This window comes from Aspergillus pseudotamarii (assembly GCF_009193445.1).
Source record: "Aspergillus pseudotamarii strain CBS 117625 unplaced genomic scaffold BDV38scaffold_77, whole genome shotgun sequence".
Lineage (NCBI taxonomy): Eukaryota > Fungi > Ascomycota > Eurotiomycetes > Eurotiales > Aspergillaceae > Aspergillus > Aspergillus pseudotamarii.
Genome location: NW_022475091.1, coordinates 16,985 through 38,296, shown reverse-complemented (window position 1 = coordinate 38,296; position 21,312 = coordinate 16,985). Strand labels below are relative to the sequence as shown.

At 48.0% G+C, this 21,312-nt stretch overlaps 8 protein-coding genes across 8 annotated transcripts; 2 read left to right on the top strand and 6 right to left on the bottom strand.

Annotated features, from left to right (window-relative positions):
* Positions 1-1,256: 1,256 nt before the first annotated feature.
* On the bottom strand, positions 1,257-2,117 carry BDV38DRAFT_274849 (ribonuclease H-like domain-containing protein; the record flags this gene model as incomplete). The annotated part of the gene is made up of 1 exon (XM_032057917.1): positions 1,257-2,117. One exon carries the CDS (start codon positions 2,115-2,117, stop codon positions 1,257-1,259), a length of 861 nt encoding a protein of 286 aa, XP_031908791.1.
* A 628-nt stretch (positions 2,118-2,745) lies between these two features.
* BDV38DRAFT_296639 (glycoside hydrolase family 92 protein) lies at positions 2,746-5,746 on the bottom strand (the record flags this gene model as incomplete). The annotated part of the gene is made up of 6 exons (XM_032062972.1): positions 5,244-5,746; positions 5,156-5,188; positions 4,995-5,104; positions 4,111-4,934; positions 3,375-4,058; positions 2,746-3,322 (listed from the first exon to the last, which is right to left on the bottom strand). Exons 1-6 carry the CDS (start codon positions 5,386-5,388, stop codon positions 2,746-2,748), a joined length of 2,373 nt encoding a protein of 790 aa, XP_031908790.1. The 5' UTR covers positions 5,389-5,746.
* Positions 5,747-6,560: 814 nt separating this feature from the next.
* BDV38DRAFT_287443 (PHD finger protein) lies at positions 6,561-7,319 on the bottom strand (the record flags this gene model as incomplete). The annotated part of the gene is made up of 1 exon (XM_032060872.1): positions 6,561-7,319. One exon carries the CDS (start codon positions 7,317-7,319, stop codon positions 6,561-6,563), a length of 759 nt encoding a protein of 252 aa, XP_031908789.1.
* A 485-nt stretch (positions 7,320-7,804) lies between these two features.
* On the top strand, positions 7,805-11,052 carry BDV38DRAFT_260356 (Zn(II)2Cys6 transcription factor). The gene is made up of 5 exons (XM_032055905.1): positions 7,805-8,008; positions 8,060-8,227; positions 8,289-8,788; positions 8,842-9,318; positions 9,377-11,052. Exons 1-5 carry the CDS (start codon positions 7,952-7,954, stop codon positions 10,314-10,316), a joined length of 2,142 nt encoding a protein of 713 aa, XP_031908788.1. The 5' UTR covers positions 7,805-7,951; the 3' UTR covers positions 10,317-11,052.
* A 1,059-nt stretch (positions 11,053-12,111) lies between these two features.
* On the top strand, positions 12,112-14,122 carry BDV38DRAFT_274846 (glycoside hydrolase family 13 protein; the record flags this gene model as incomplete). Its single annotated transcript, XM_032057916.1, has 5 exons — positions 12,112-12,486; positions 12,539-12,668; positions 12,721-13,138; positions 13,192-13,533; positions 13,588-14,122. 5 exons carry the CDS (start codon positions 12,112-12,114, stop codon positions 14,120-14,122), a joined length of 1,800 nt encoding a protein of 599 aa, XP_031908787.1.
* A 1,211-nt stretch (positions 14,123-15,333) lies between these two features.
* Positions 15,334-16,171, bottom strand: BDV38DRAFT_260352 (uncharacterized protein). The gene has a single exon (XM_032055904.1). It carries the CDS (start codon positions 16,033-16,035, stop codon positions 15,814-15,816), a length of 222 nt encoding a protein of 73 aa, XP_031908786.1. The 5' UTR covers positions 16,036-16,171; the 3' UTR covers positions 15,334-15,813.
* A 1,459-nt stretch (positions 16,172-17,630) lies between these two features.
* BDV38DRAFT_200763 (uncharacterized protein) lies at positions 17,631-19,128 on the bottom strand. Its single transcript, XM_032052446.1, has one exon. The coding sequence runs from the start codon at positions 18,744-18,746 to the stop codon at positions 17,757-17,759; it is 990 nt and encodes a 329-aa protein (XP_031908785.1). The 5' UTR covers positions 18,747-19,128; the 3' UTR covers positions 17,631-17,756.
* A 325-nt stretch (positions 19,129-19,453) lies between these two features.
* On the bottom strand, positions 19,454-20,665 carry BDV38DRAFT_274844 (carnitine:acyl carnitine antiporter; the record flags this gene model as incomplete). Its single annotated transcript, XM_032057915.1, has 5 exons — positions 19,454-19,508; positions 19,564-20,177; positions 20,242-20,258; positions 20,315-20,363; positions 20,414-20,665. 5 exons carry the CDS (start codon positions 20,663-20,665, stop codon positions 19,454-19,456), a joined length of 987 nt encoding a protein of 328 aa, XP_031908784.1.
* Between the last annotated feature and the right edge of the window lie 647 nt (positions 20,666-21,312).

The following is a 21,312-nucleotide window of genomic DNA, read 5'->3' as shown; positions in this document are numbered from 1 at the left end:
CTAGAGATTCTATTTCGACACCGAGGGGGAAATCTCCCAGTTTCTGAAGAAGTGGTCAGGGCAGCGGCAGGGAATAATGGAGAAGATGGACCTCAAATCCTAAAGGTTCTATTTCAACACCGAGGGGAGAATCTTCCAGTTTCTGAAGAAGTGGTCAGGGCAGCGGCAGAGAATAATGGAAAATATGGACCTCTAATCCTAAAGGTTCTATTTCGACACCGAGGGGAGAATCTTCCAGTTTCTGAAGATGTGGTCAAGATAGCGGCCGGGAAGAATAGAGATGGACATAAAATCCTAGAGATCCTATTCCAGTACCGAGGGGAGAATCTCCCAGTTTCTGAAGAAGTGGTCAAGATAGCGGCAGGTAATAAAGCATATGGACCTGAAATCCTAAAGGTTCTATTTCGACACCGAGGAAATTATTTGAGGGATACGGGGTTAGCCCCAGACCCGTGATAGTTCTACGCGTGCAACCAAGCGGGTGAACTCTGCGGCAGGCCGGCTGTGTAGGAGACGAGTGGGCCAAGCAGCAGATAATATTACCATTATACTTGAATGACAGGAGTTTTCAACAGACGGATTGTTAAAGAGGCAATAGGTGATATGGTATCATTGCAGAGGCGACTCATAACCTTGTCGCTTTTAGAGAAAGTTAGTAATCCATTACGTGATGAATATGGATAGTATCTATCTCAAAGACGCCGATTAGTCGGTTTTTCTCCTGTTATTCAAATATCCTTGTCTCATAAACGCAATGGTTTGTTTTGGTATTACATTCGCTAGGCCGTGCATTTGCTTAATCTTAAAGCAGACCCCAACGTTCCTACTGACCCACGTGGAAAATCCTACTAGTGTAGTATCCTCAATGCCTCTAGCTCCTGGAGTCAGGTTGAAAACAAAGAAGAGACACCTGTGTTCCGTTTCCATGAGCTGTGCTATCAAGAACTTGATAATGTCTCTTCCCTAATTTAAAAGACGGCATTACAGTAACAAAGAAGCGGCAATGGCTGCATTTATTATAAAGTTTATTGGCACTAAAAGTAACGAGCATTAGTGCAAATACCAAACAAAAAATGACCTTGACCGACCAACCTGTTCAGAGTCGATCGTTTCCTGCGCCTTGGTTTGACTAGAAGATTACATATTTCATCTGGTAAACGACATGGTATTCACATAGTGAAGCATCCGCAGATCCAGAGGCCCATAGGTGCCAACTTATTGAAAGGCCTGATAGTTAACCCTGTAAGCTTATGGGTTTAGACAAGCACGCCCTTGATATCCGTGAAGATGCTGCCTGCATCCTCAGAAGCAGCATGTCGAGCATGATAGTCCGCATCTGTGTTCCAATCTCTTGGAATACGCCAGAACTTGACTTTCATGCCATTGCTATCCCATCGTTCTATTTCTCCAAGTAAACACTCCCAAAGGTCCCGGTTCTTAACTGCTGCTCCTATGCTCGTCTTCCAGCCTCTCCTTATCCATCCACGTACCCAGGATGTGACACCCTCAACAACATATTCGGAATCCGTCGCAATCACGAGATTGTTGAACCCTTCGCCCGTCCAGAACCGGAACCGTAAAGCTGCAATAACGGCGCGTAGCTCTGCCCGGTTGCTTGTTTGTTGATGGGCTTCACCAGTAGGTCCTTGGTTTTCAAGAGGAAAGCGTACGTAGCCGGCATCTCTAGATTGTGTTGTGGAAGGCTTAAAGACAAAGCTACAGCCGGCTCTGGGATTTGCTCTGCCGTTGTCTAAGCATGCACCGTCTGTGTAGATAAGAAATTGGTTGGCGTTAGTTCGATGAATGAACCGGCGTACATGTGGCGAGGCATTGGTGCTGGTTCCAGGTGGGAAAAGTGACTGTGGAGTATCCGTGGTGTTTTGAGGGTGGAATCGTGTAGGAATGACACGTCCTGTGCCGACTCTAAGTCGCGTCATATCGCCGAAGGTTGTCTCCTCATCGCTCACGTTCTCATCCTGAGACTCTTGATTCTCTGCCAATATTTCGTCCATGAAACTATAATCAACAGTGCAGAAAGGACAGACGACGAGATGGTGTGAGCCACACACTAAACGGCCATCAGGAAGTTCAATAGGGCTGTCTGGGCGGAAAGGCATCCTTCAGGCTAGTTGTTGAGTGAAACCGTAAAGGCGCAAAATTTCGGGAGTGCAGCGATATTCAGGGGATTTCTTGATAGTTCGGAAACTTGGGAGGGAGATAAGCTTGTTGGGCATGTATTCACTAAATGGGGTCAAGTATTAGGAGAGGATATTAAGCTGGGTGGTTTCCATTATATGACATGGGTGTCGGTGGGGTAACAGGTGTGATTTTATTGTTTCTGTGGAGACGTTAAGTTGATACCAAGATCAACCGATAGATCTAATCTAGGGTTGCTCAGACTCACTTTAGATTGTTTTGTTTTTATAGAGAGTTAGAGTTCTACATGTCTGCAGCACTTATTGTTTCGTGAAAAGCCCGGCGTTCTTTCTGAAAACCTTTACTTTCCCAAGATAAATGCAAAGTTGCTGTTTTAGCTCCACGACTACTTCTTAAAAAGCCCCGCATATGCCATCGTTCCGCTGTCTAGTCATGGGCGTATGTATTTACATGTAGAGAGCTGTAGAGCAGAGTATGCTAAAGTGATAGAGATGACATAACGATTCATTTACAATCATTGATACGTACGGTGCCCTCAAATAAGTCCTGTCAATTGATCCGGACAGGCCGGTCCCATTGAGACTTTGTTTAGTCGTGGCTCATACTGGGAGGAAGATCCTCATTCTGCGTCCCCCAAGCACTCTCCGTCAAACCTAGCTCAAGCTCAAGCACACCACCCTCGTTGAAAAAGTCATGACCGATCCAACTCTTTGTCCACGGCTTACCATCTCGCTTGGCGCTCTGAATATAGATACCCTTATAAGTAGGATCGAAGTTGAGATTCCGAATTGTGGCAACCGCGCCGGTAACGCTGTTCCGGATGCTGATCTCTTTGAAGAAGGGTGGTGTGATTAGATAGACGTCTTGTCCATGAACTGGAAAGAGGCCCATCATGCTCAACACAGCGAAAGAGCCCATCGCTCCACCGTCGTCATTTCCGGGGATCCCAGAGACTGATGTGTTGAATTGAGATGGGATGTAAAAGTGGGAACGCGCAGCCGAGAGTGCCGGGCGACCAGCATAGTGATATTGGAAAACGGTAAGAAAGGCTTGCTCATCTCCAACATAAAGTATACCCGAATCGTGTAGGTAGTTCAGTCGAGATGTAAAGAGCTGGGTGCCGCCCAGTCGCTTTATCAGTAGACTCATATCCTGGGGGGCATAACTAAGCGCGTGTTTGTCAGCTTAGAGTATTGTACCAAAGATAAATGACGTACAATGTATAGAGCCAGGAGCTCCCTTCATATGTTTCGTGCCCATCTGGGTTCAGATAGCAGGATGTAAAGTTCATGAGTGGACTGCAGAAGATGGGGTCCTGGTATCCCCATGTCCCATTTTGATAACGAGGCTGCAGGAAGCCCGTAAAACCTGTATCCACACCATTGATTGTCGATATCTGATCATCCTTGAACATGTTCTGCCAGTTAGAAGCTCGCGTGAGGTATTTCTCATAGTCACTCTCATGGCCCATTCGCTTAGCCACTTCGGCGATACAGAAGTCATTGTATGCATATTCGACGGTTCTCGAAATACTGCGCGTGTGGAGCCCTGAGCCATCAGGATCGAAATCGTCCGTAGGGATATAACCTAGTCCCTTCCAGCTCCGAAGGCCACCGCGCCCTTCGACACCCCAGTTCGCTGGTTCAACCTCCGCATCCTTTACAATAGCCTCGTAGGCTGTGTCCCAATCAACATCACTGACATTTTTCAAGTATGCATCCGCGATGAGGACGTCTGCATTGGACCCTCCTTGAGTGTACCCCTTGCAAAGAGACATACGACAATCGGGCAAATAGCCTTCATGACGGTAAATGTCAACCAAGCTCCTGATCATTCGGGATTGAGACAGGGGATCCATCAGGGTCAGTAATTGGTGTACTCCACGATATGAATCCCAGATACTGTAATTTCCTGGTCAGTAACTCGATACCTTATTCTGGTGGGTTCTCTCACCAATAGAAGCTATCGTAATATGGCTCTTCACTTTTCCAAAGTGGATTCTCTCCTGTGTAGTCTTGCGGGCTAATCATCGCTCGATACGCACCGCTCCAGAAAACCTTCTGTAAGTCGGAGGAGATGCCTTCGGTATCAACGCTGATTACATTCAGTTTATCCCTCCACGCAGATTCAGCCGCAGATACTGTTTTAGCGAAATCGAAATCGGGCTGCTCTGTCTCTGCGTTGGAGCAAGCCTGTTCAACACTAATAAAGCTGACACCAACACGCGCAGTGATAGTATTGTTTTTTAATGCCTGGAACCTTGTAAACGTACCAGCCGAAAGAGTGGCTGGGGTATTGCTCCCGTCTTCAACAAGCGTGACAGTCTTCGGACTGGAACCAGCTCGATTTTTGACCCACGTCCCTGTGTCGCGAATATCACCGCCCTGGAAGTCTACACAGAAATGGAGCTCATACGACCCAATACCGAAACTCGGATTGAATGTGGCGTTCCCACTCAGGCGTCCAGACGAATCAACTGAGGCTGTACCACCCTTTCGCGACTGGGGCAGGTCCATGAGATCGACAAGAATCACTGGGCTAAGGGACTCTGTGGGGACATTGTTAAATGTAAATCGATATAATGCCGAGTGGTTTGTCACCGTCATCTCAGCTTGCACGCCGTTTTCCAAACTAATGCTAAAGTAGCCTGGTCTGGCCTTGGGAGAGTCTCGTACCCACGCGACTGCGCGATCGTTTTGTTGCCATTTACATTTGTTGAGGTCGTCATCTGGGCAGTTAGGCTGTGCGAATATAGGAAAGTTACCCATAGATGGTGACTAGGAGCAGGTCAGAACCCTACGAATTGCCATAGGGACATTTTCAAGGCCATCACTTACACCCCCCGTCCCGGAGTCATGGGTATGTGAGAAGCCAGTGACCGTTTCGGTGTCAAATGCAAAGCCAGCTTGATTCTCGCCCTGTGTGTCTGCTACCGCTTTTGCCATACCTTTACGGACATTAGTGGCTGGTTTCAGACGCTAAGTAAGAGAAAAATTACCAAATGGTAGTGTCGCCCCAGCAAAGGAATGCCCTATATTGCCTAATCAGTTCTGGGCATACAGAACTGCTGCCATACAGATACATGCCTCCATTAGACGTTCCAATAAGTGGATCGACATAGTCTAGGACATCAAACTCATTTGGAACTGTATCCTGTCCACGAACTCGGCCAGGAAATAAGAACGTTAAAGCAATCGGCCCCAGGAGCTTCCAAAATGCGAAGCCTGACATATTGTGGGAATCAGATCGCACATGCAGAGATCGAAAATACGCTGGATTAAACAAAGAGGCAAAAGGCAGCAAGATATCAAGAAAAATCCTTAGAAAAGGGGGATAACTTTATTTCACCCCTTGCTTCTTTCCAATGTGGCTGCACTATTGGGAATGACATTCCTTAAATGCCCGCCGATGTCCCACCAAATCGGTGCCTTGAAAAGGGGCCACATGGGTTTGTTTTATTCCCCGCAATAATTATTTGACATGTCAGAGCGACTTGGACCAATTGTCTACGGGGTGCAATCTCAAGATGTGACATTAAATCCAGCCCCTCTTTGTGGAACGATGTGACATAGCGGAAATTACCGCTGCGATTAGGAAGAGAACAGCCTATTAGAGAGAATCCTGTACAAAAATGACCAAAGACCAGAAGGTACTCCAGAGTTGACAAGTTTCTGCGGGTAAATGCCGATCATTTCGGATCTTACTTCGGCTGCATTATAGCTTCGGCGTAACCCCGCAATTCGTAGGAAACGTTGCACCACCTTGGATTGGAGTCCACTGAAAGAGACTAGTCAATTATTAAACAAGATCGTATGATCTCGAGGGATGCTAAGCCATGGCGTGTGTACTAGTCAATGCTGGTTGCTTCTTTGCCAGTTGAGTCGTACTTGAGTGACCTCAAAAACCCAAGCTACCGTTTGTAGAATCTCATTAATGCCAGTGCGCCTTTACAGGGTGGCTAATACAGTCCTGTGATACGCTTTAACCGTCTGGTGGATGTCCTGGAGGTGCCTCCTAACGAAACAAATTGGTGCAGACCAAGCCGCAACTGCGTCCAGAGGATTGGCCTGTGGGGGTCTTTGACCCTGTGCCTCTTGTGACTTCATTCACTGAAAGAGATGGCTAGAGGGTTGGGAGCTTCAAACGTCTCGGAACCATCCAACCGTATCGTGCTATTTCGCAGCAACACTTGCACAATCGACACGAATATTTCTTTGAGGTCTCATTGCCATAATATGGCGTCTTCATGACGATATCAATGGGTTTGGAGCTCCATGTTCTCTGCATTTCATCAGAGATATGTATGACCTGACGGCACAAAGTATCAGTTGCCCTCTGTTTGGGTATGATACCAGGTCGGTAATGATGAGGGGTGTGTGCATATCAGTATTATCAGGACAGGGCTAGATTAAATCCATCACGATTCTATCCCAAGACTTCCCGTCCGTATCGGACGGCGGCCTTGGCAAGATCGGAAGAGGATTAATTGATGAAGAGTTGATCAGGGGCTCGTTTGTTGGCAGCCTGGAGGTAAAGTATGCCCGGAAGTTTGCATTTTCATTTCGCAAAGCAACATTTTCTGCCTTCAGTTCCTGAACCTCCTGTTGCAGTGATTGCTGGACTTCGAGCTCTGACATCATAGACGCCAATTTCAGCAAGAGCTCGGGCCTTATGTCTTTGTCAGCATCAAGCTGACCATAATCAACAAGGAGGTTTTTAGCGCGGGACAGGATGTCAGTTTCCAGAGTCGCAAAATTCCTGTGATGTTCAGAAGACTGTTGGCGGTCGACATCAGCCGAAGATCGTATAGACTGGACCTGGGTGGGCCCTGCCAATGGGCCTAGACTTGCCAAAGGCCGGCGCCCATCTATAGGAGCATATTCACGGGGACTGGTGACTCGGCTATAGCAATTTGCACCGGGGGTACTGCTCCGCGAGGCGTTCGAGGAAGCTGCGGACCTGTCGAATTGAGGTGGTGACTGATCCCAGCGTTTGTGTCTGCAGGATGGGCAGTAGAATGGCCCAGTCAATATGGAGGCATCTTGCGATGGCAGGCAGTGAGTATGGTAAGACCTGCAGCAAGTTTCACACAATATCAAGTTGCCAGGATTACGGCAACCAGAGCAGACTAAGTTGTGCGGTTTTCCAGCACCTAGCGCCATTAGAACACACGAGCAAAGTGTGAGATTTTTCAGAAGAAACTAACGAATCCATTCATCATATATATAGCCTTTTTCCGCATCGGAAATACTGCCAGAACCATACCATTCGCTACTAGATGCCGCTACTGGGCGCAATGAGTGCAATGTCGCTGTGTGCTGAACGGGTAAATGATTGTTCCATGGCCCAGGTTTGTTCAAAAGCCCTTGGGGAGTATTAGGTTGGTTTTCCTTTGACCGCAGCATTACTAGTGATCCACAAGGGGCATCTGAAGAATGTACATGTAAAATTGGGATGATAGAGGTGAGATCGTATTCGGTATTGAGCATAGAAGCAGGTGGAAAAAGGATGGTCCGTGATCCGAAGTCGGGTTGATCTCCGAATCTCACCCGAGGTACAGCCGTCCCGTGACCAGGCCGCTGCCAAGAATCCGTGACGACAGAAGCTTCCCTCAATCCTGCGATAGTGTCCAAACTAAAACCAGTGCGGCTATCTGGAAACCGATGAAGCGCTCGCATAGCACTCAAGGAGCTCCATTGTGTCGCGACATGTAGGGACAGTTCATGACTGTTGTCTTTGGTGAAAGTAGATACTATTTCGCCACAATTGGAAGCCCCACTACACGGTGGAAACCATGCCTGGGGTACCATCCAACAAAGCATGTGAGCGATGCAAAAAGAGGCATCTCAAGGTCCGTGCCAACCATCGCTTGACTTACCATCTTGCATTCTAAACCCTCTAGTGTGATGAGGCACGCCCGAAATGCCAGCGCTGCACAAACGCTGGGGTAGACTGCCCGGGATATGTCCAAACGCGCAAATTCATAGACCAAGGCGCCTCGGTAAGGCGCCGATACGCGCCCTACCAAGAAAGTCACACAAAGCCACATACATGCAAAGGCACGGAAACTGTAAGCTGGCGCATCATACCCTTACATCCACTGTTTCAGGGACGGTGTCTCATATCAACAGACTGCCGGTGAACGCCTGCCCAGCCAACATAGTGGCCAACACAGTGCTGGTCCTAGTCAAGCTCATTCTGTTCTTCCGCCCACTACGGGCTTGAGATCTAGCGAGTCTAGTCAGCCAGGGGCTCACTCACCAACCCAAAGCATGAGGGTTAACGCGACACAATCCCCCATAAGAATGAATGCCGTTAATCTCATGACACACCAGTCCATGACAGACACCACGTCCGTTGACATTACTGGCCTGGACCAGTCACGGAGCACTTCTAGTAGGAGTGCTGGCCACAGTCCGCTAATTTTTAATAATGCTACATCTCCCCACGTCTTGGGTAATGCTTATAATGGCGTTCGATCCAGACCCCCATCTTCTCATACCGCCTCGGGGAGCCCATCACAGCCTAGCGAAAGAGACGAGTTCCAGGATATCTTCTCCGAACTCCAAACGGGCACTGAACATGAAACAGCGTTTCTGATTCGGCATTTTTCGGATAATCTGGGGCCTTGGTACGTGAGGCCTTGAAAGAGTGTCGGTGTGCCTCGCGCTGATTGAAGGACAGGCTTGACATCTCAGATTCGACCCGGTTTTTTGAGGTTCACGTACCAATACGCGCGATCAATGATCCCTTCTTAAAGTTTGCAATTGCTGCTCTGGCTGCGAAGCATCTCGGCAGGATGAAAGGCGCAAAATCACCAGCTAGTGGTGGAATGTTCACAAGCCCAGCGACCATGGAAATTTATCCAAATGCGACACAAGTGGACTGGTTTCTCAAAGCAACTAACTACTACTATATTGCCGCTTCACGCATGAATTCCGCCATCTCTGAAGCTTACACTTCCGTATCTAGCTCTGCGATTTTAGAAGAATCAGCAATTCAAATCGCTAGCCGGTGGTTGAGTCTTCAGCCACAGCAGTCTAGTTCTATCGCCGAAGAAGCTGCTAGCACTTTCTCGAGAAAGGCAGAGAATATCCTCGCAGCCTCGACTATCATGACGATGTATAAGATTTTGGATGAGCCCGCAGAAAATTGGCAATCGTGCGTGAACACCCCGTTCCACCTGTTTCTCGCAACTAACGACTCATAATCGCTCTAGGCACCTTTCGGGAATAAAGTCATTATTTGACACTTTGCTAGAAGTGCACAGTGGTACTTCGTCTATTCCATGCTTACTGCCCCAAGGGGCTCGGGCAGCGTTCTGGAATCTTGCTCGGTTGGATTACCTAAGTGCTTATATCAATCGAGTCCCAACTCAGTTTGATCAGGACAACTTTTCCTTATGGACAGCCGCCGGCATTTCTATTGATGAATCGGGGAACATCTCATTGGATGCCAAGGATATGATTGATAAGGCGTTATCACCCGAAGATCTTGCAGCTAACAGCTTGACTTGGCTTGTTGCAAAAGTGATCAATTTTCTAGCGGAGTCGAAGAAGTCACAATGGGAACAATTAACAGGTCATTCATCTAGTGATCCACCTACACCGTCTTCAACACCCCCTACCTTTACTCCATACCCTTCTACGTCTACCTGGTTGAAACTCTGCTTCGATTTTCAATCCTGGTTCGAAGGGTTACCGGAGACGTTCCGCCCATGCCTGCGGTTAGACCATCCCAAAGACCTATCGAAGCTTCCAGAAATTGTTTATTTGCCGTTTCCGGAAATATTTTACGGTCTTACATCCTGCGCTGCGACAATGCAGCAGTACCACTTTGGACGTCTTGCGTTATCCTTGAACAGGCCACCGGATGCTGTCAGCGGGCCCAGCACCGCCTTTGACCGCCTACAAGGGTACCGGGAGTTGATGAAAGAGACCGAATACCGTGGTCGGGAAATCTGTGGCATTGCACTCGGTCGTCCCCGGAGTGCCGCCCGTGTTTATACGATACCGCTTTTGTTTGCGGTCGGACAATGCTTCGAGAATCCAGAGGAACGCCAAATAGTTGTTGATTTACTACGTGGGATCGAGGCGGATCTTGGATGGGAGACGAGCGTTCGGGTCCAGAAGTTGCAAGCTTCATGGGCCCAAAGATAGACCCAAGTTTTTGCGCCCGATTTTTCCCTCACCATCATGGGGAGCATCTGCAACCATGTCAGACCGATTATGCCCCAAGGCAGCGATCTAGATGATTGTGCATCTACTTAACTAGCATACGAAGCGCGTTCTCCATCGATCTACTCAGTGTCACCGGCCCAATAATCGTCATATAATCATTCTAATATATTTAGAATTAGCAGCACAGCCTCGCAGCGACAGCACTATGGGTATTATGCTCTGAAGCAATCCGCGCGCTCCCTGGGGAATAATGAGTTAGGGTTTGGGGTTTAGGTGTGTACAGAATACCCACGCTACTGGATCTGTTATCGGGACGGCCCGTCTGAGAGCTGAGGTCGCCGATGATTTGCATTGAATGTTTAAACTTTTACTTGATTATAATTTCACCTAATATATGACAAGTTTCTCCGATGTGTGGTTGAATATCTCCGGAGTCCTTCCATCATACCAAAGCTACTCGTTTTCAAGCTACCATGGATGGTCAGCTGTTCATTTCACGAGAAGAGATTTCCCTGGATAGAATCGGACGGTCAGTTTCACAGCTAGAATAGACCCATCTTGATTTTTCTACATTCTCTTTTTTGGGTACAGTTTCTAGACAGCTTCCACTGTGCAGTTTCGCCTGTCATAATGCCAAACAAAAAACGTGCAACGCATGTCTTTGGCCCATGCCCCTGAGTGTTATTTTATTGTTTTATTCTCCTCTGTTCTCTTGTCTTCCCAACCATCATCTGGGTGATGCGACAGTGGATACATCCCTGGCCAGGGGGGACTGGCACTACGTTAGGTAGTTGCTGTTGATCGCGCCGACTCAACTCAGGGGTGAAGCGCTCAGAAATCGTTACAGGAGCTGTCGGAGTGGGTAAAAGCTAACCCTTATACTTTGCCTCGGCCGAGTGTTGCATGTCATCAGCATCGCCAGAATGTAACCTTTGCGTCGTGTGCATTTCGTACTCCGTACAGTTTTATCTTTTCCACTGCAACGGCCTCAGTTGCCCGATCTTAGCCGTTTCGACTCTTGATGAGCTAAGACAAACGCACGTCCCTCCGAAGAGTGCTGTGAATGCTACAAGCATTGAGTAGTATCTGATAAGTAATGAATAGACTCGATTACCTTCCTGAAAGGGTATAAGTTGAATGGGTTGACGATGTTTGCTTCCCGTTCGGGCAAAGGACGCGCCAAGAGGTTCTCGAATTGAGGGCCAAGGTTTGCATCTCTCCGAGGAAAACCCGTCACTAACCTAACTAACCAACCTGTTTCACACACACTGCCTCCTCCAAAGTCTCCAACGTCTCAGAAGAACGGACAAGCATGCCCATTTCAGCAACGGAAATCTCACCGGATGGAGCCTATAAGACTTCATCCTATTCTGACACCAGGATTGTGGATCGGCACGCACCTAGCCCTATGTAAAAGGACCAACGATTTGAGGCGCAAATGGACGAGTAAAATAGGTTGTGCCGCACGTCATTCGGGTGTTGGTGGGTTTTATCTGCCGACATTGATCCACCTATGGAGTATGTCCGTGACCACAGGGGGATATGCAACAAAGGTTGCAACCAACACGGATGATTATCGGCTCGCTTCACGGAGGGGCGAGGAGGCGTATAACCATAATGTCATGGTCTTATATCACCTGCGTATTTATACGAGCATGTGAACGTATCAACCCTTGACTCCTATCTATATTTTGATCCCACCTATTTTTCTTTTTTTTTTTTTTTTGGGTGTGTTACTTTCGGCTCAATTTTTCTGAACTTTCTTGAACCGATCATGCCTTCACTCCACTCTGGCACCAGTTCGGAGTCATCCAGCCCGGTGCAGAAAAACGTGAAGAAGTGGTGGAAAGAGAGCACAGTATACCAAGTCTACCCAGCATCTTTCAAGGACTCTGATGGAGACGGTATCGGGGACTTACAGGGTATCCTATCCAAGCTAGATTATATCAAAAGTCTCGGGGCCAACACAATATGGCTCAATCCGATCTTCTGCTCTCCCCATGTCGATATGGGATACGACATCAGTGACTACTATAATATTTATCGGCCCTATGGGACAGTCGAAGATCTTGATCAATTAACAGCCGCGATCCACGAGCGGGGAATGAAGTTGGTCCTCGATTTAGTTGTAAACCATACTTCAGACCAGGTTTGCTACCCCTGTATCACGGTCAAAGACAATACTGACAATATGTGTCTAGCATCGGTGGTTCCAAGAAGCGCGTTCGTCAAAGGCTAACCCCTACCGTGACTGGTACATCTGGAGGAAGCCGGTATATGGAAAGGACGGAAAGCCTCAGCCACCGAACAACTGGAAGTCTTACTTTGGGGGTGCGCATAATGTTTATCAAGTCTTGATATCCCGCATTCTAACGTTCTACAGGAAGTGCTTGGGAATACGATGAACCGTCCGGTGAATACTATTTGCATTTATTCGCAAAGGAACAACCAGATCTGAACTGGGAGAACCCCTACGTTCGCGCAGCTGTGCACGACATCATCCGCTACTGGCTCAATAAGGGCGCCGATGGTTTTCGAATGGATGCGATCAACCTTATCAGCAAGGATCAGAACTTCCCTAATGCCGAGATAACGAACCCAGATTCGCCGTGGCAGAACGGAACGAAACATTTTGCATGCGGCCCAAGGCTCCATGAATACCTTCAAGGTATTGGCAAGATACTGAAGCAGTACGATGCTTTCTCAGTTGGTGAGATGCCGGAAGTCTACGACCTTAACGAGATGCTGAGAAGCGTCGGGAGCGATCGTAATGAATTGAGCATGGTCTTTCACTTTGAGACGTATGTCGCTACTTTGTCTAGGTATATTTTATAGGAGCTAATATCGAGTCTAGGGTTTCCCTCGACCACGGGCCAGGAGGCAAGTTTACATCCAGAAAATGGGAACTACACGAGCTGAAAGCCATCGTGTCGCGATGGCAAACATTCATGCACGAGAACAACGGCTGGAACACACTGTACCTCGAAAACCACGATCAGCCACGAATTGTCTCGCGATTTGGCTCCGATGAGCCTGAGTATCGCGTGCCTTCGGCAAAGATGCTGGCCACTTTCCTGGGCTTCCAGAGCGGGACTCTGTTCATTTACCAAGGCCAAGAGCTGGGAATGCCCAACGTGCCCAAACACTGGGGAATCAACCAGTATAGGGATATTGAAACCTTAAACCATTGGAATGAGTAAGCGCATTGGTCGTAATCGTTTCGCATTGAGCACGGGCTAACCAGGGTCAGGATCATCACCAACGCTCCACAAAATACCCCACTACATGAGGCCTGTCTTGCTGAATACAGATTAAAGTCGAGGGATAATGCACGGACACCCATGCAGTGGGACGATTCTCCCAACGCTGGCTTCTCGTCCGTCCGGCCATGGCTTCCCGTTCACGATGACTACAAGAATCTCAACGCAGTAGACCAAGTCAACGATAAGGATAGTGTGTACCACTACTGGGCTAGCGTGCTGCGACTACGGAAAGCGTGCCCCGATATCCTAGTATATGGGTCGTTTGAGCTCCTATCTCCTGAGCATCCAGACTTATTTGTCTACGCCCGAACAGCCTCTTCTGGCCGAGCTGTGATAGTCACCAACTTTCGCCAACACGAAGTAACCTGGTCTGTCCCGGAGAAAACCTTTAACTCCTCCGGGGATATCGCACTTTCTAGTTACCCTGGCCGAACGAGCCATTCCTTATTTCAACCAACGGTTACCATCAAGCCTTTCGAAGCGTTTGTCTGGCTCAGTGGGACCGAAACATCACGACTGTAGATTTATAATACGAACAATTAATGACCTCATTTAGTATCATTCCATTGCGCATCATCCCCAACAGTACCCCTTTTCCCTACGCCAGACGACAATCCAGACCCTTTTCGTGGTAAATGAGTCGCCGAGACTTCCCCAAATGTGTGATCCGTCAAACCTAGAGACCCAAAGATAAAATATGCAGAAATACCACGGCCATACATCCAGAAACAACTTCTCGTCCGAGATATCAAACCTCCGCGGCTCAGACGCACTTAAGTTCTAATCTCACATTTTGGGGCCGTCTCATTCTTTAATTCCCTGCACCAAAGAGAAATTTTCCGAGGAAGCTCCGAGGACGGACCAATTTATCTCCTGGACTTTTCCACCCATTTCTTTCATTTTTATCCTTTCGCTTATTGCCAGTTTCCAATGATCTGACACAGATCGAAGTGGGGCTGGAGCCATGCGATAATATTAAGCTTGATTCGTGGACTTTTGTTCTCTCGCTTGTGTTGGTTGTGTCAGCTGCGATGCTCGGTTTTTCTCCCCAATGTCAACTGGCTTCGGGTTCCACATCGATGATTATGAATTGATTCTTGCCAAGTTGGCTTTTATTTTATTTAATTTTTTTCCCATGCAAAGTAACTAATGATATCAGTGCTTCATGTCCAAGGAAATCCCCCTTAATCAATCGAATGGGCGAGTAATCATATATCGTTAATGTGCCGACCAGTGGAGCGTTCCAAAACTAGTCGCCAGATCTGACACAGGGGGCTGCAACTGCATATCCCAGCCCTAACTCCATCCCGATAGGTGCTTTTTCCTCCCCAAATCACTCAAAGTACAAGGGGTAAATGTCCTTGATTAACCTCCTATGCGCTGGATCCATTTTGTGATAGCACTCCCAAATTCAAACAACTTCCCAGCAACGCACGCCTCATGTGAGATCCGGCGGACTCGGTTTACGCAGAAGTCTCTTGTAGAGCTCCATCAAGGTGCACATTTCCGGGGATGTCTCACGGTTCATGAATCCGTAATCTGCGCTGATTGTATCTTCAGGCGTGAACTCCGCCGGGTTATCAATAGCTAGAAACTGTTTCAGTAACCAGACAGATAGGTGCGACCCACAGGGTGGACTTGAGAAGAACTCTTCCAAAAAGGGGAATTAGAGCCGTTCGCGTCTAAAGTCCTTCGAGTCAGCAGTTGGGTAATTTTTCCTGGCTCATGGGCTTTCCAGAATTCTGTGAATACTGCCTGTTGTATATTTCCCTTCTGGGAATAGGGGTTGGGACGTCATCAAATAATTTGTCGCCAATGAGGAGTCTTTTGTCCAGTTCACCGAGAGCCCCTTCCTTGCTTTCGTCGTGACTGGTGCAAAACCCGAAATTGATCCAATTGGTTTCGCTGGGGCCGGGATGGACCATGTGTGGAGTGAGAGCTAGCATATAGAAGCAATCTCGCTTGGCTTCTGGTTCGAGTTATGTGTGGTGTTTGTCCTGGTCTTCTTTGGCGAGGTATGACCGTGCTTTGACGAAGAATGTAGCTACGGTGCGCCTCCTTGCCTCTCAGCTCATCAAGACACTAGATATGCTCTAGAAACTACGGAAAGTATGCAGCCCAGGGCTGTTCAGGTATCCGGTAAAAGCCTTCTTTGATGTTGACAAAGGAACCTTCAACTTGCCACTTGTGAATATCCTCAACAGGAACTTTCTTCACCCAAAGGCCGTTGTAGACTCCGAAGGACATACGCTTGTCTGCAAATGACCCGAAGTAATTGTAGCTGAGGTCTGTGCAAACTTCCTCTTTTTCGGGCATCCGGTCTTATTTAACACTTCTCTTAGGAAGTTTGCAGATATCAAGGGGCATTTTGTGGAGGTGAAGAGATGTCTTCCAGAGCACTTGTCTTCGCACGTTTGCCTGCAGTAGAAGTCCATCTTGCATAAACTTCATTCTCGTGATGTTTCTTCAGAGAAAATAAAGCATCAATCAGGATATGCTACATGGTCATGTCGAGTACTTCTAGCGTTCGTCCGAACACCCGAGCTTACCTCACAGTACAGCGAAAGACAGGCCAATTCTTGGAGAACGATATTTCCATCAGTTTGTATGGTAATATATTCTAGGAGGATAATCTATTGAGATTCATACTCTTGGTCGATAGTTACTTCCAGAAATGGTTCTCCGACAAGTGACATGCTTCTGGGAGTGCATACATCACAGAGAAAGTTCTCGGGTTATGGTCTTTAGTTTATAGTCTTTGTGAGAGAATCAAACGATCAGTTTCACTGTTTTCTTTCGGCATTCTCTGAGTAATGATAGTATAGCAGAGCTCACTGCTCCCTTGTTTCATTAGTGGTGATTTGAAGATTCTATAGAGATGGGAAATAAACCTAATCTTAGATTATTGTTGTGCAATCAATCAGAGTATTCCTAATAGGAAGTTCAGAGGGACTACATTATCCTAGAGATCTTGAGAATTCACTTCGCCACAAAATAAGTGTCAATAACGTCTATTCAAGCTTATCCTAGTCTCCGTAGCTGAAGCTAGATAAGTGTATCTGAACATATAGCTTGCCATACAGGAAAGTGAGAGATTATGTTACGTAGCCGACATTCTGTCTTTCACTAGATGCCTTACGGCTCAGGTCTGTTTAATTGGACTATATGCTTCCTTCTTCGAGCACTGTGAGGTTCTACGATAGATAGTTATCGTACATTGTTATATAAACACTCAAGAACTCACATTAGAAGGTATACTCACTAAATTATCAATGAACCATATTTCAAAAGTTCTACATTCGAAAAGACACGGACCTCTAATACTGACATTCATATACCTATCTTATTTATTAGTCAGAGTAAGTACGAGTATGCATACAAATCCTTTCTATAAACATACAAAGTTAAAGAAAATAGCCAATCCACCAATTTCAGAACTGTCGACTTATCAATCATTAAGATTTTCTTCCCCGCACTCTATTCAAATATGATATAAATACTGTGACAAAGAAAGGCCTGATTATGCAAAACGATCACTTGGCACTCGGCACTTGAGATGTTAACCATCGGCCTCTCCCGACGCTCGAACCCGAGAGGGGAGACGCTGGGATCCGATGGTCGCTTCCACTCGCACATCTCCGATATTATAGTTTTTTGTATAGTGCGCACATCTGACGCGTGTGGGGACTGTACGTTGTGTTTAGATCAGTTTTGTCAGGTACTTTTGAGATGTGTCCAGAATTGTAAGTTGACGAGTGTGTATACTGGGTGGATGGAGAGTATATTGTAGTAGATTGTTGGTTTGAGTAGAACAATATATTTGCCAGGGAGTCTAGTTTCACTGCTAGAGATTGTTTATGTTATGAGAAGCCTTGTTGCTATCGTGTTATGGAGTTGCTGGGGATGTATATAGTACTGTTCTTTACATCGCATGGGAAATGAGCTTTGGTTTATGTAGTGAGATTTAGTAGCATGGGAATACATCTAGAACGAGTAAAATGAACTTAGATCCGGTTTATTGTATTTGTCTATTTCGGTCATCAAGTGATACATAAAAGCAACATACTCCAAACAATGCAGTGACCAAATGCGTGGTATCAATCGCGCGTATATCAGATCCGCCAAGATAATAGGAAAAGCACATTCGCACCAACTCTCAAAAATCATCCTCATCGTCATCATCATCCAGATCCAAATCAAGGGTAGCTTTCGGCTTTGGCTTCGGCGCAGCCGCCGACATTCCACCACCACTACCACCACTACCGGCGGCAGCAGACCCAGCTTTTGCAGCAGCCTTTGCAGCCTCGCTTGCGCGACTCTCCTCGCCACCCACGTTGACAGCCGGTGGCGCATCTGCAGCCCCAAGTCCCTCCGCCTCGCGAATCAACCGCTCAACCTCCTGATCAGGATCAAAGCCCGGCCGTCCCTCACCGCCCGCCAACTGAATCTGCCCCATAAGCCCCAAACGAATGCGATCCTCCATCGGATAAGGTAACATATACACCTGGCGCGTCATATTCGCCGACTCATCCAGCCAAGACGTCGCATCCTTCGTAACACTCGACACCGGCGCCGCCTCTCCATCCTCCATCCCATTCATCCCCGTCGCCGTCCCCGTCATCTCCGTATCACGATCCCCCTGCTGAACCCTCGCTACCGCCCCAGCCTCGGCATCCGCAGCAGCCTGATGATTATACTTGCTAATGCGCCGTGCGAAATCAAGCAAGAGCCTATAATCCACCTCCCTGGTCCGCCGTAACTTCCGGGGTTTATCACTCGCATCTTGCATCTCAGCATCGCTGTCATAGCCCGAACTGTCGGAGTCATCAAGATCGGAGTCGCTATCTATTTCATCGGAGTTGCAGACCGTGCGGATTTCTTGTTCGTAGTTCACGACTGTTTTCACGATGTCTTTGACTTTTTCTTCGAGGGAGGCAGCTTCCGTCCGGAGACGGAGGATCCGAGCGTAGTTGTCTTGGTGTTTGCGGAGGGTTGCGATCGCGGATGTGAGGCTATCGTCTGCGTCTAGCAGGCTGACTGCTGCTGCTGGGGCGCCGGCTGCTGTGGGGGAGGTTGTGAGGCTAGTGATCAGGGCATTGAGTTTGTTTTCGAGGTTGGAGAGGGAGGTTTGGAATTCGGCATTCATTTTTGGGGGTTCTTTGATCGGTTGTTGTTGTATGTGGATTAGAGCATTGGTGGGGGTTTGAGTCGATTTTGGATGGCGTGCGCAATTGAACGGTACTGTGTTTGACTAGAGGTGGGTATCGGTGAGCGTAAGGAGTGTGTTGCTTGGAATTGCACGAGCGATAGTTGTTGATTTGAGGTCCAATTGAGCTCTAGGCATTTCCCGCAAACAAGGCCGATATCATGTCACGTGGATGGAGTCCGTGGCCGGCCAATCATGAGTTGTTATTCCTCTCTACATCTAGGCTGGCTTTTCATCTACTAGACACACCGTGACGTATTCTAGGGCTTGGTCGGCATTGAAGGTTAAATTGATACTCAGTTCTTTTCTCAGCCCATTGCTTCCAGACGGTTGATACCAAGAGTGAGACGTTCATAGGGTAGTGAGATACGGTTGTTCACCTACAAGGTCCTCTTCTATACCACAACTGAATCGGTAAACCAACCCGGTAACCATGGGTATTCCTAGAAACCAATCTAGACAACAAGGAAAACATCAAGTCTAAGTTCTGGAAACAGGATATCCAGGCGCGCTAAATGCTCAGAGATCTAACCAAACCAAAAGACACAGCAACGCCAAATTTGAGACACAAAATGAACAATAAATCTACACAACCATAGCCGAATTTCTTTTTCTGCCAGATATCGCTAAATCGAATGAACTCGCGTTCACTCGTCGTCGAAGAATTTCTTCATGAAGTTGTGAGCAAGCTCAACTCCCGCACTGCTAACTGTTAGTTGATTTGTCTCGTGTGCTATAGTAGAAAAAGGGGACATACAAGGTAGCGGCGTTGGCGGGAACAGCTCTGGCCAAAGCCGGTCCGAATCCAGGGAAGAAGGCCTTAAAACCACCGCTGGCGTAGACGGTGCGGATGGTTCCGCCAATTGTGGGCTTTCCGGGAGCACTCTGCAAGCGCGACTTGATGGTGTCGACGGGGAAAACGGGAATCCACATGGCAATACCAGCCGCACCACCGGCAGCCAGGACAGCGGGCATGGAGAGCTGACCGGTGACGTTGCCGTTCGCATCCTTGGGTGTCAAGGAGCGCTTGATATATTCGTAAGCAGCGAAGTAGGCGGCTGATCCGGGGCCATCACGGGCCAGCGTCATTGCGCTTCCGCGGAAGACGCTGCGGATGCCACCCTCCTTGTACAACTGCCGAACCACATCCAATCCACCGGAGTATTTGGGCTTCTGTCCCGGTGGAGGCGGGTTCTGGCCTTGGATCTGCAAGAGCACCTTGACTCGCTCAAAGGGAGCCGTAATCAGAGTCATGGGGATGGCGGAGAAGAAACCGGCGGCGGAGATCTGGCCAATGGTGTACTGAGGGGTGTTGTTCTCCACGCGCACTTCGGAGAATTTGCTAACGAGCGTCTTGCCCACGTCATAACCCTGGGAAACAGTTAGAGTCCATTTTACATGAGTGAGACGGTCGTCTATTCCAATTGGAACATACCCAAAAGCTGACAGCAACTAGCTCACAGTCAGTAATCTTTCACATGAAATATGTCGTCTGCATGGAAACTTACACATGGGGGTGACTCCGACGAGAGGAGCCGAAACACCGGCATACATTCCCTATACCCAGTTAACGCGATGTTTAGACTTGATTGGGAGTATCAACTTACGCGAACAAGGCCCTCGCGGGCGACCGTCCTCTTCACAACATCAATTGCACCGGAGTAAACACCCTTCTCCGCAGTCTGTAGACGGACCTTGACCAGGTCGAAAGGGTGTCCGACAACGACGGCGCACACCCCACCGGCAGCACCAGCAACAAGAGAACGAATTTGCGCAATAGTCTGGTTGACAGCCTTGGTCTCTACGACCTTGACGTCGTCCCGGATTGTCTCCGGGGTAGAAGCAGAGGCGGAGGACATCGTAGCGGGGTGGTCCGAGAGCGGGGAAAGCTGAACGCGGGGAGAAAAAGGGAGGAGTGTAAAGGTAGAGGTTTTAGAGAATGCCGGGTTTGCCGGGGGTTTAGTGAGAGAAGAGGTGAAATTTAAAGAGCGCGAATTAATTAAGGCAGCAAAAACAATCTCACCGGGAGAAGGAAACTGAACAGAGGAAATTGAACAAACAGCTCCAAACAAGCCAAAAGCTGGAGAACGGCCGAGGCCGAGCAATAGGAGGAGACCGACGATTACCGGAATAGGATGCTCTCGTGACTTGGACCTCGGCTCGGTACGGGTCAACTAGTCTTCCGGCACCGAATGATTGCGATGTCAATCCCGAGTGTTATCTACGTACCGGTCTGTCTATGCGACAGAGTCTGTGTCTTGTGGGTGTGAAATTTAGCGTTAAATCTGCATTATAACATTGGTCCATATCCTTATATTTATATACATTGACATCCATTTTTCCCATATCGAACTTCCCGTGACATCCAGGCCACGGCGCCGGATGAACGGGCGCCAAACTCCAATTGTTGAAGCCATCTTGCATTGGCTGCCATTGCTCCGATGTGCTTTGTCAAAGCGGCCAGGCGTATGCTACGGACGACAGGAAGTCCACATTGAACCAATAC

Bases quoted from the DNA above. Each gene is read 5' to 3' on its own strand.
- BDV38DRAFT_260352 (XM_032055904.1), bottom strand. From the start codon at position 16,035: ATGGACTTCTACTGCAGGCAAACGTGCGAAGACAAGTGCTCTGGAAGA.
- BDV38DRAFT_200763 (XM_032052446.1), bottom strand. From the start codon at position 18,746: ATGAATGCCGAATTCCAAACCTCCCTCTCCAACCTCGAAAACAAACTC.
- BDV38DRAFT_260356 (XM_032055905.1), top strand. From the start codon at position 7,952: ATGCCTGGGGTACCATCCAACAAAGCATGTGAGCGATGCAAAAAGAGG. The intron at 8,009-8,059 runs GTCCGTGCCAAC...TAAACCCTCTAG, and splicing joins GCAAAAAGAGGCATCTCAAG to TGTGATGAGGCACGCCCGAA. The intron at 9,319-9,376 runs GTGCGTGAACAC...TAATCGCTCTAG, and splicing joins CCCGCAGAAAATTGGCAATC to GCACCTTTCGGGAATAAAGT.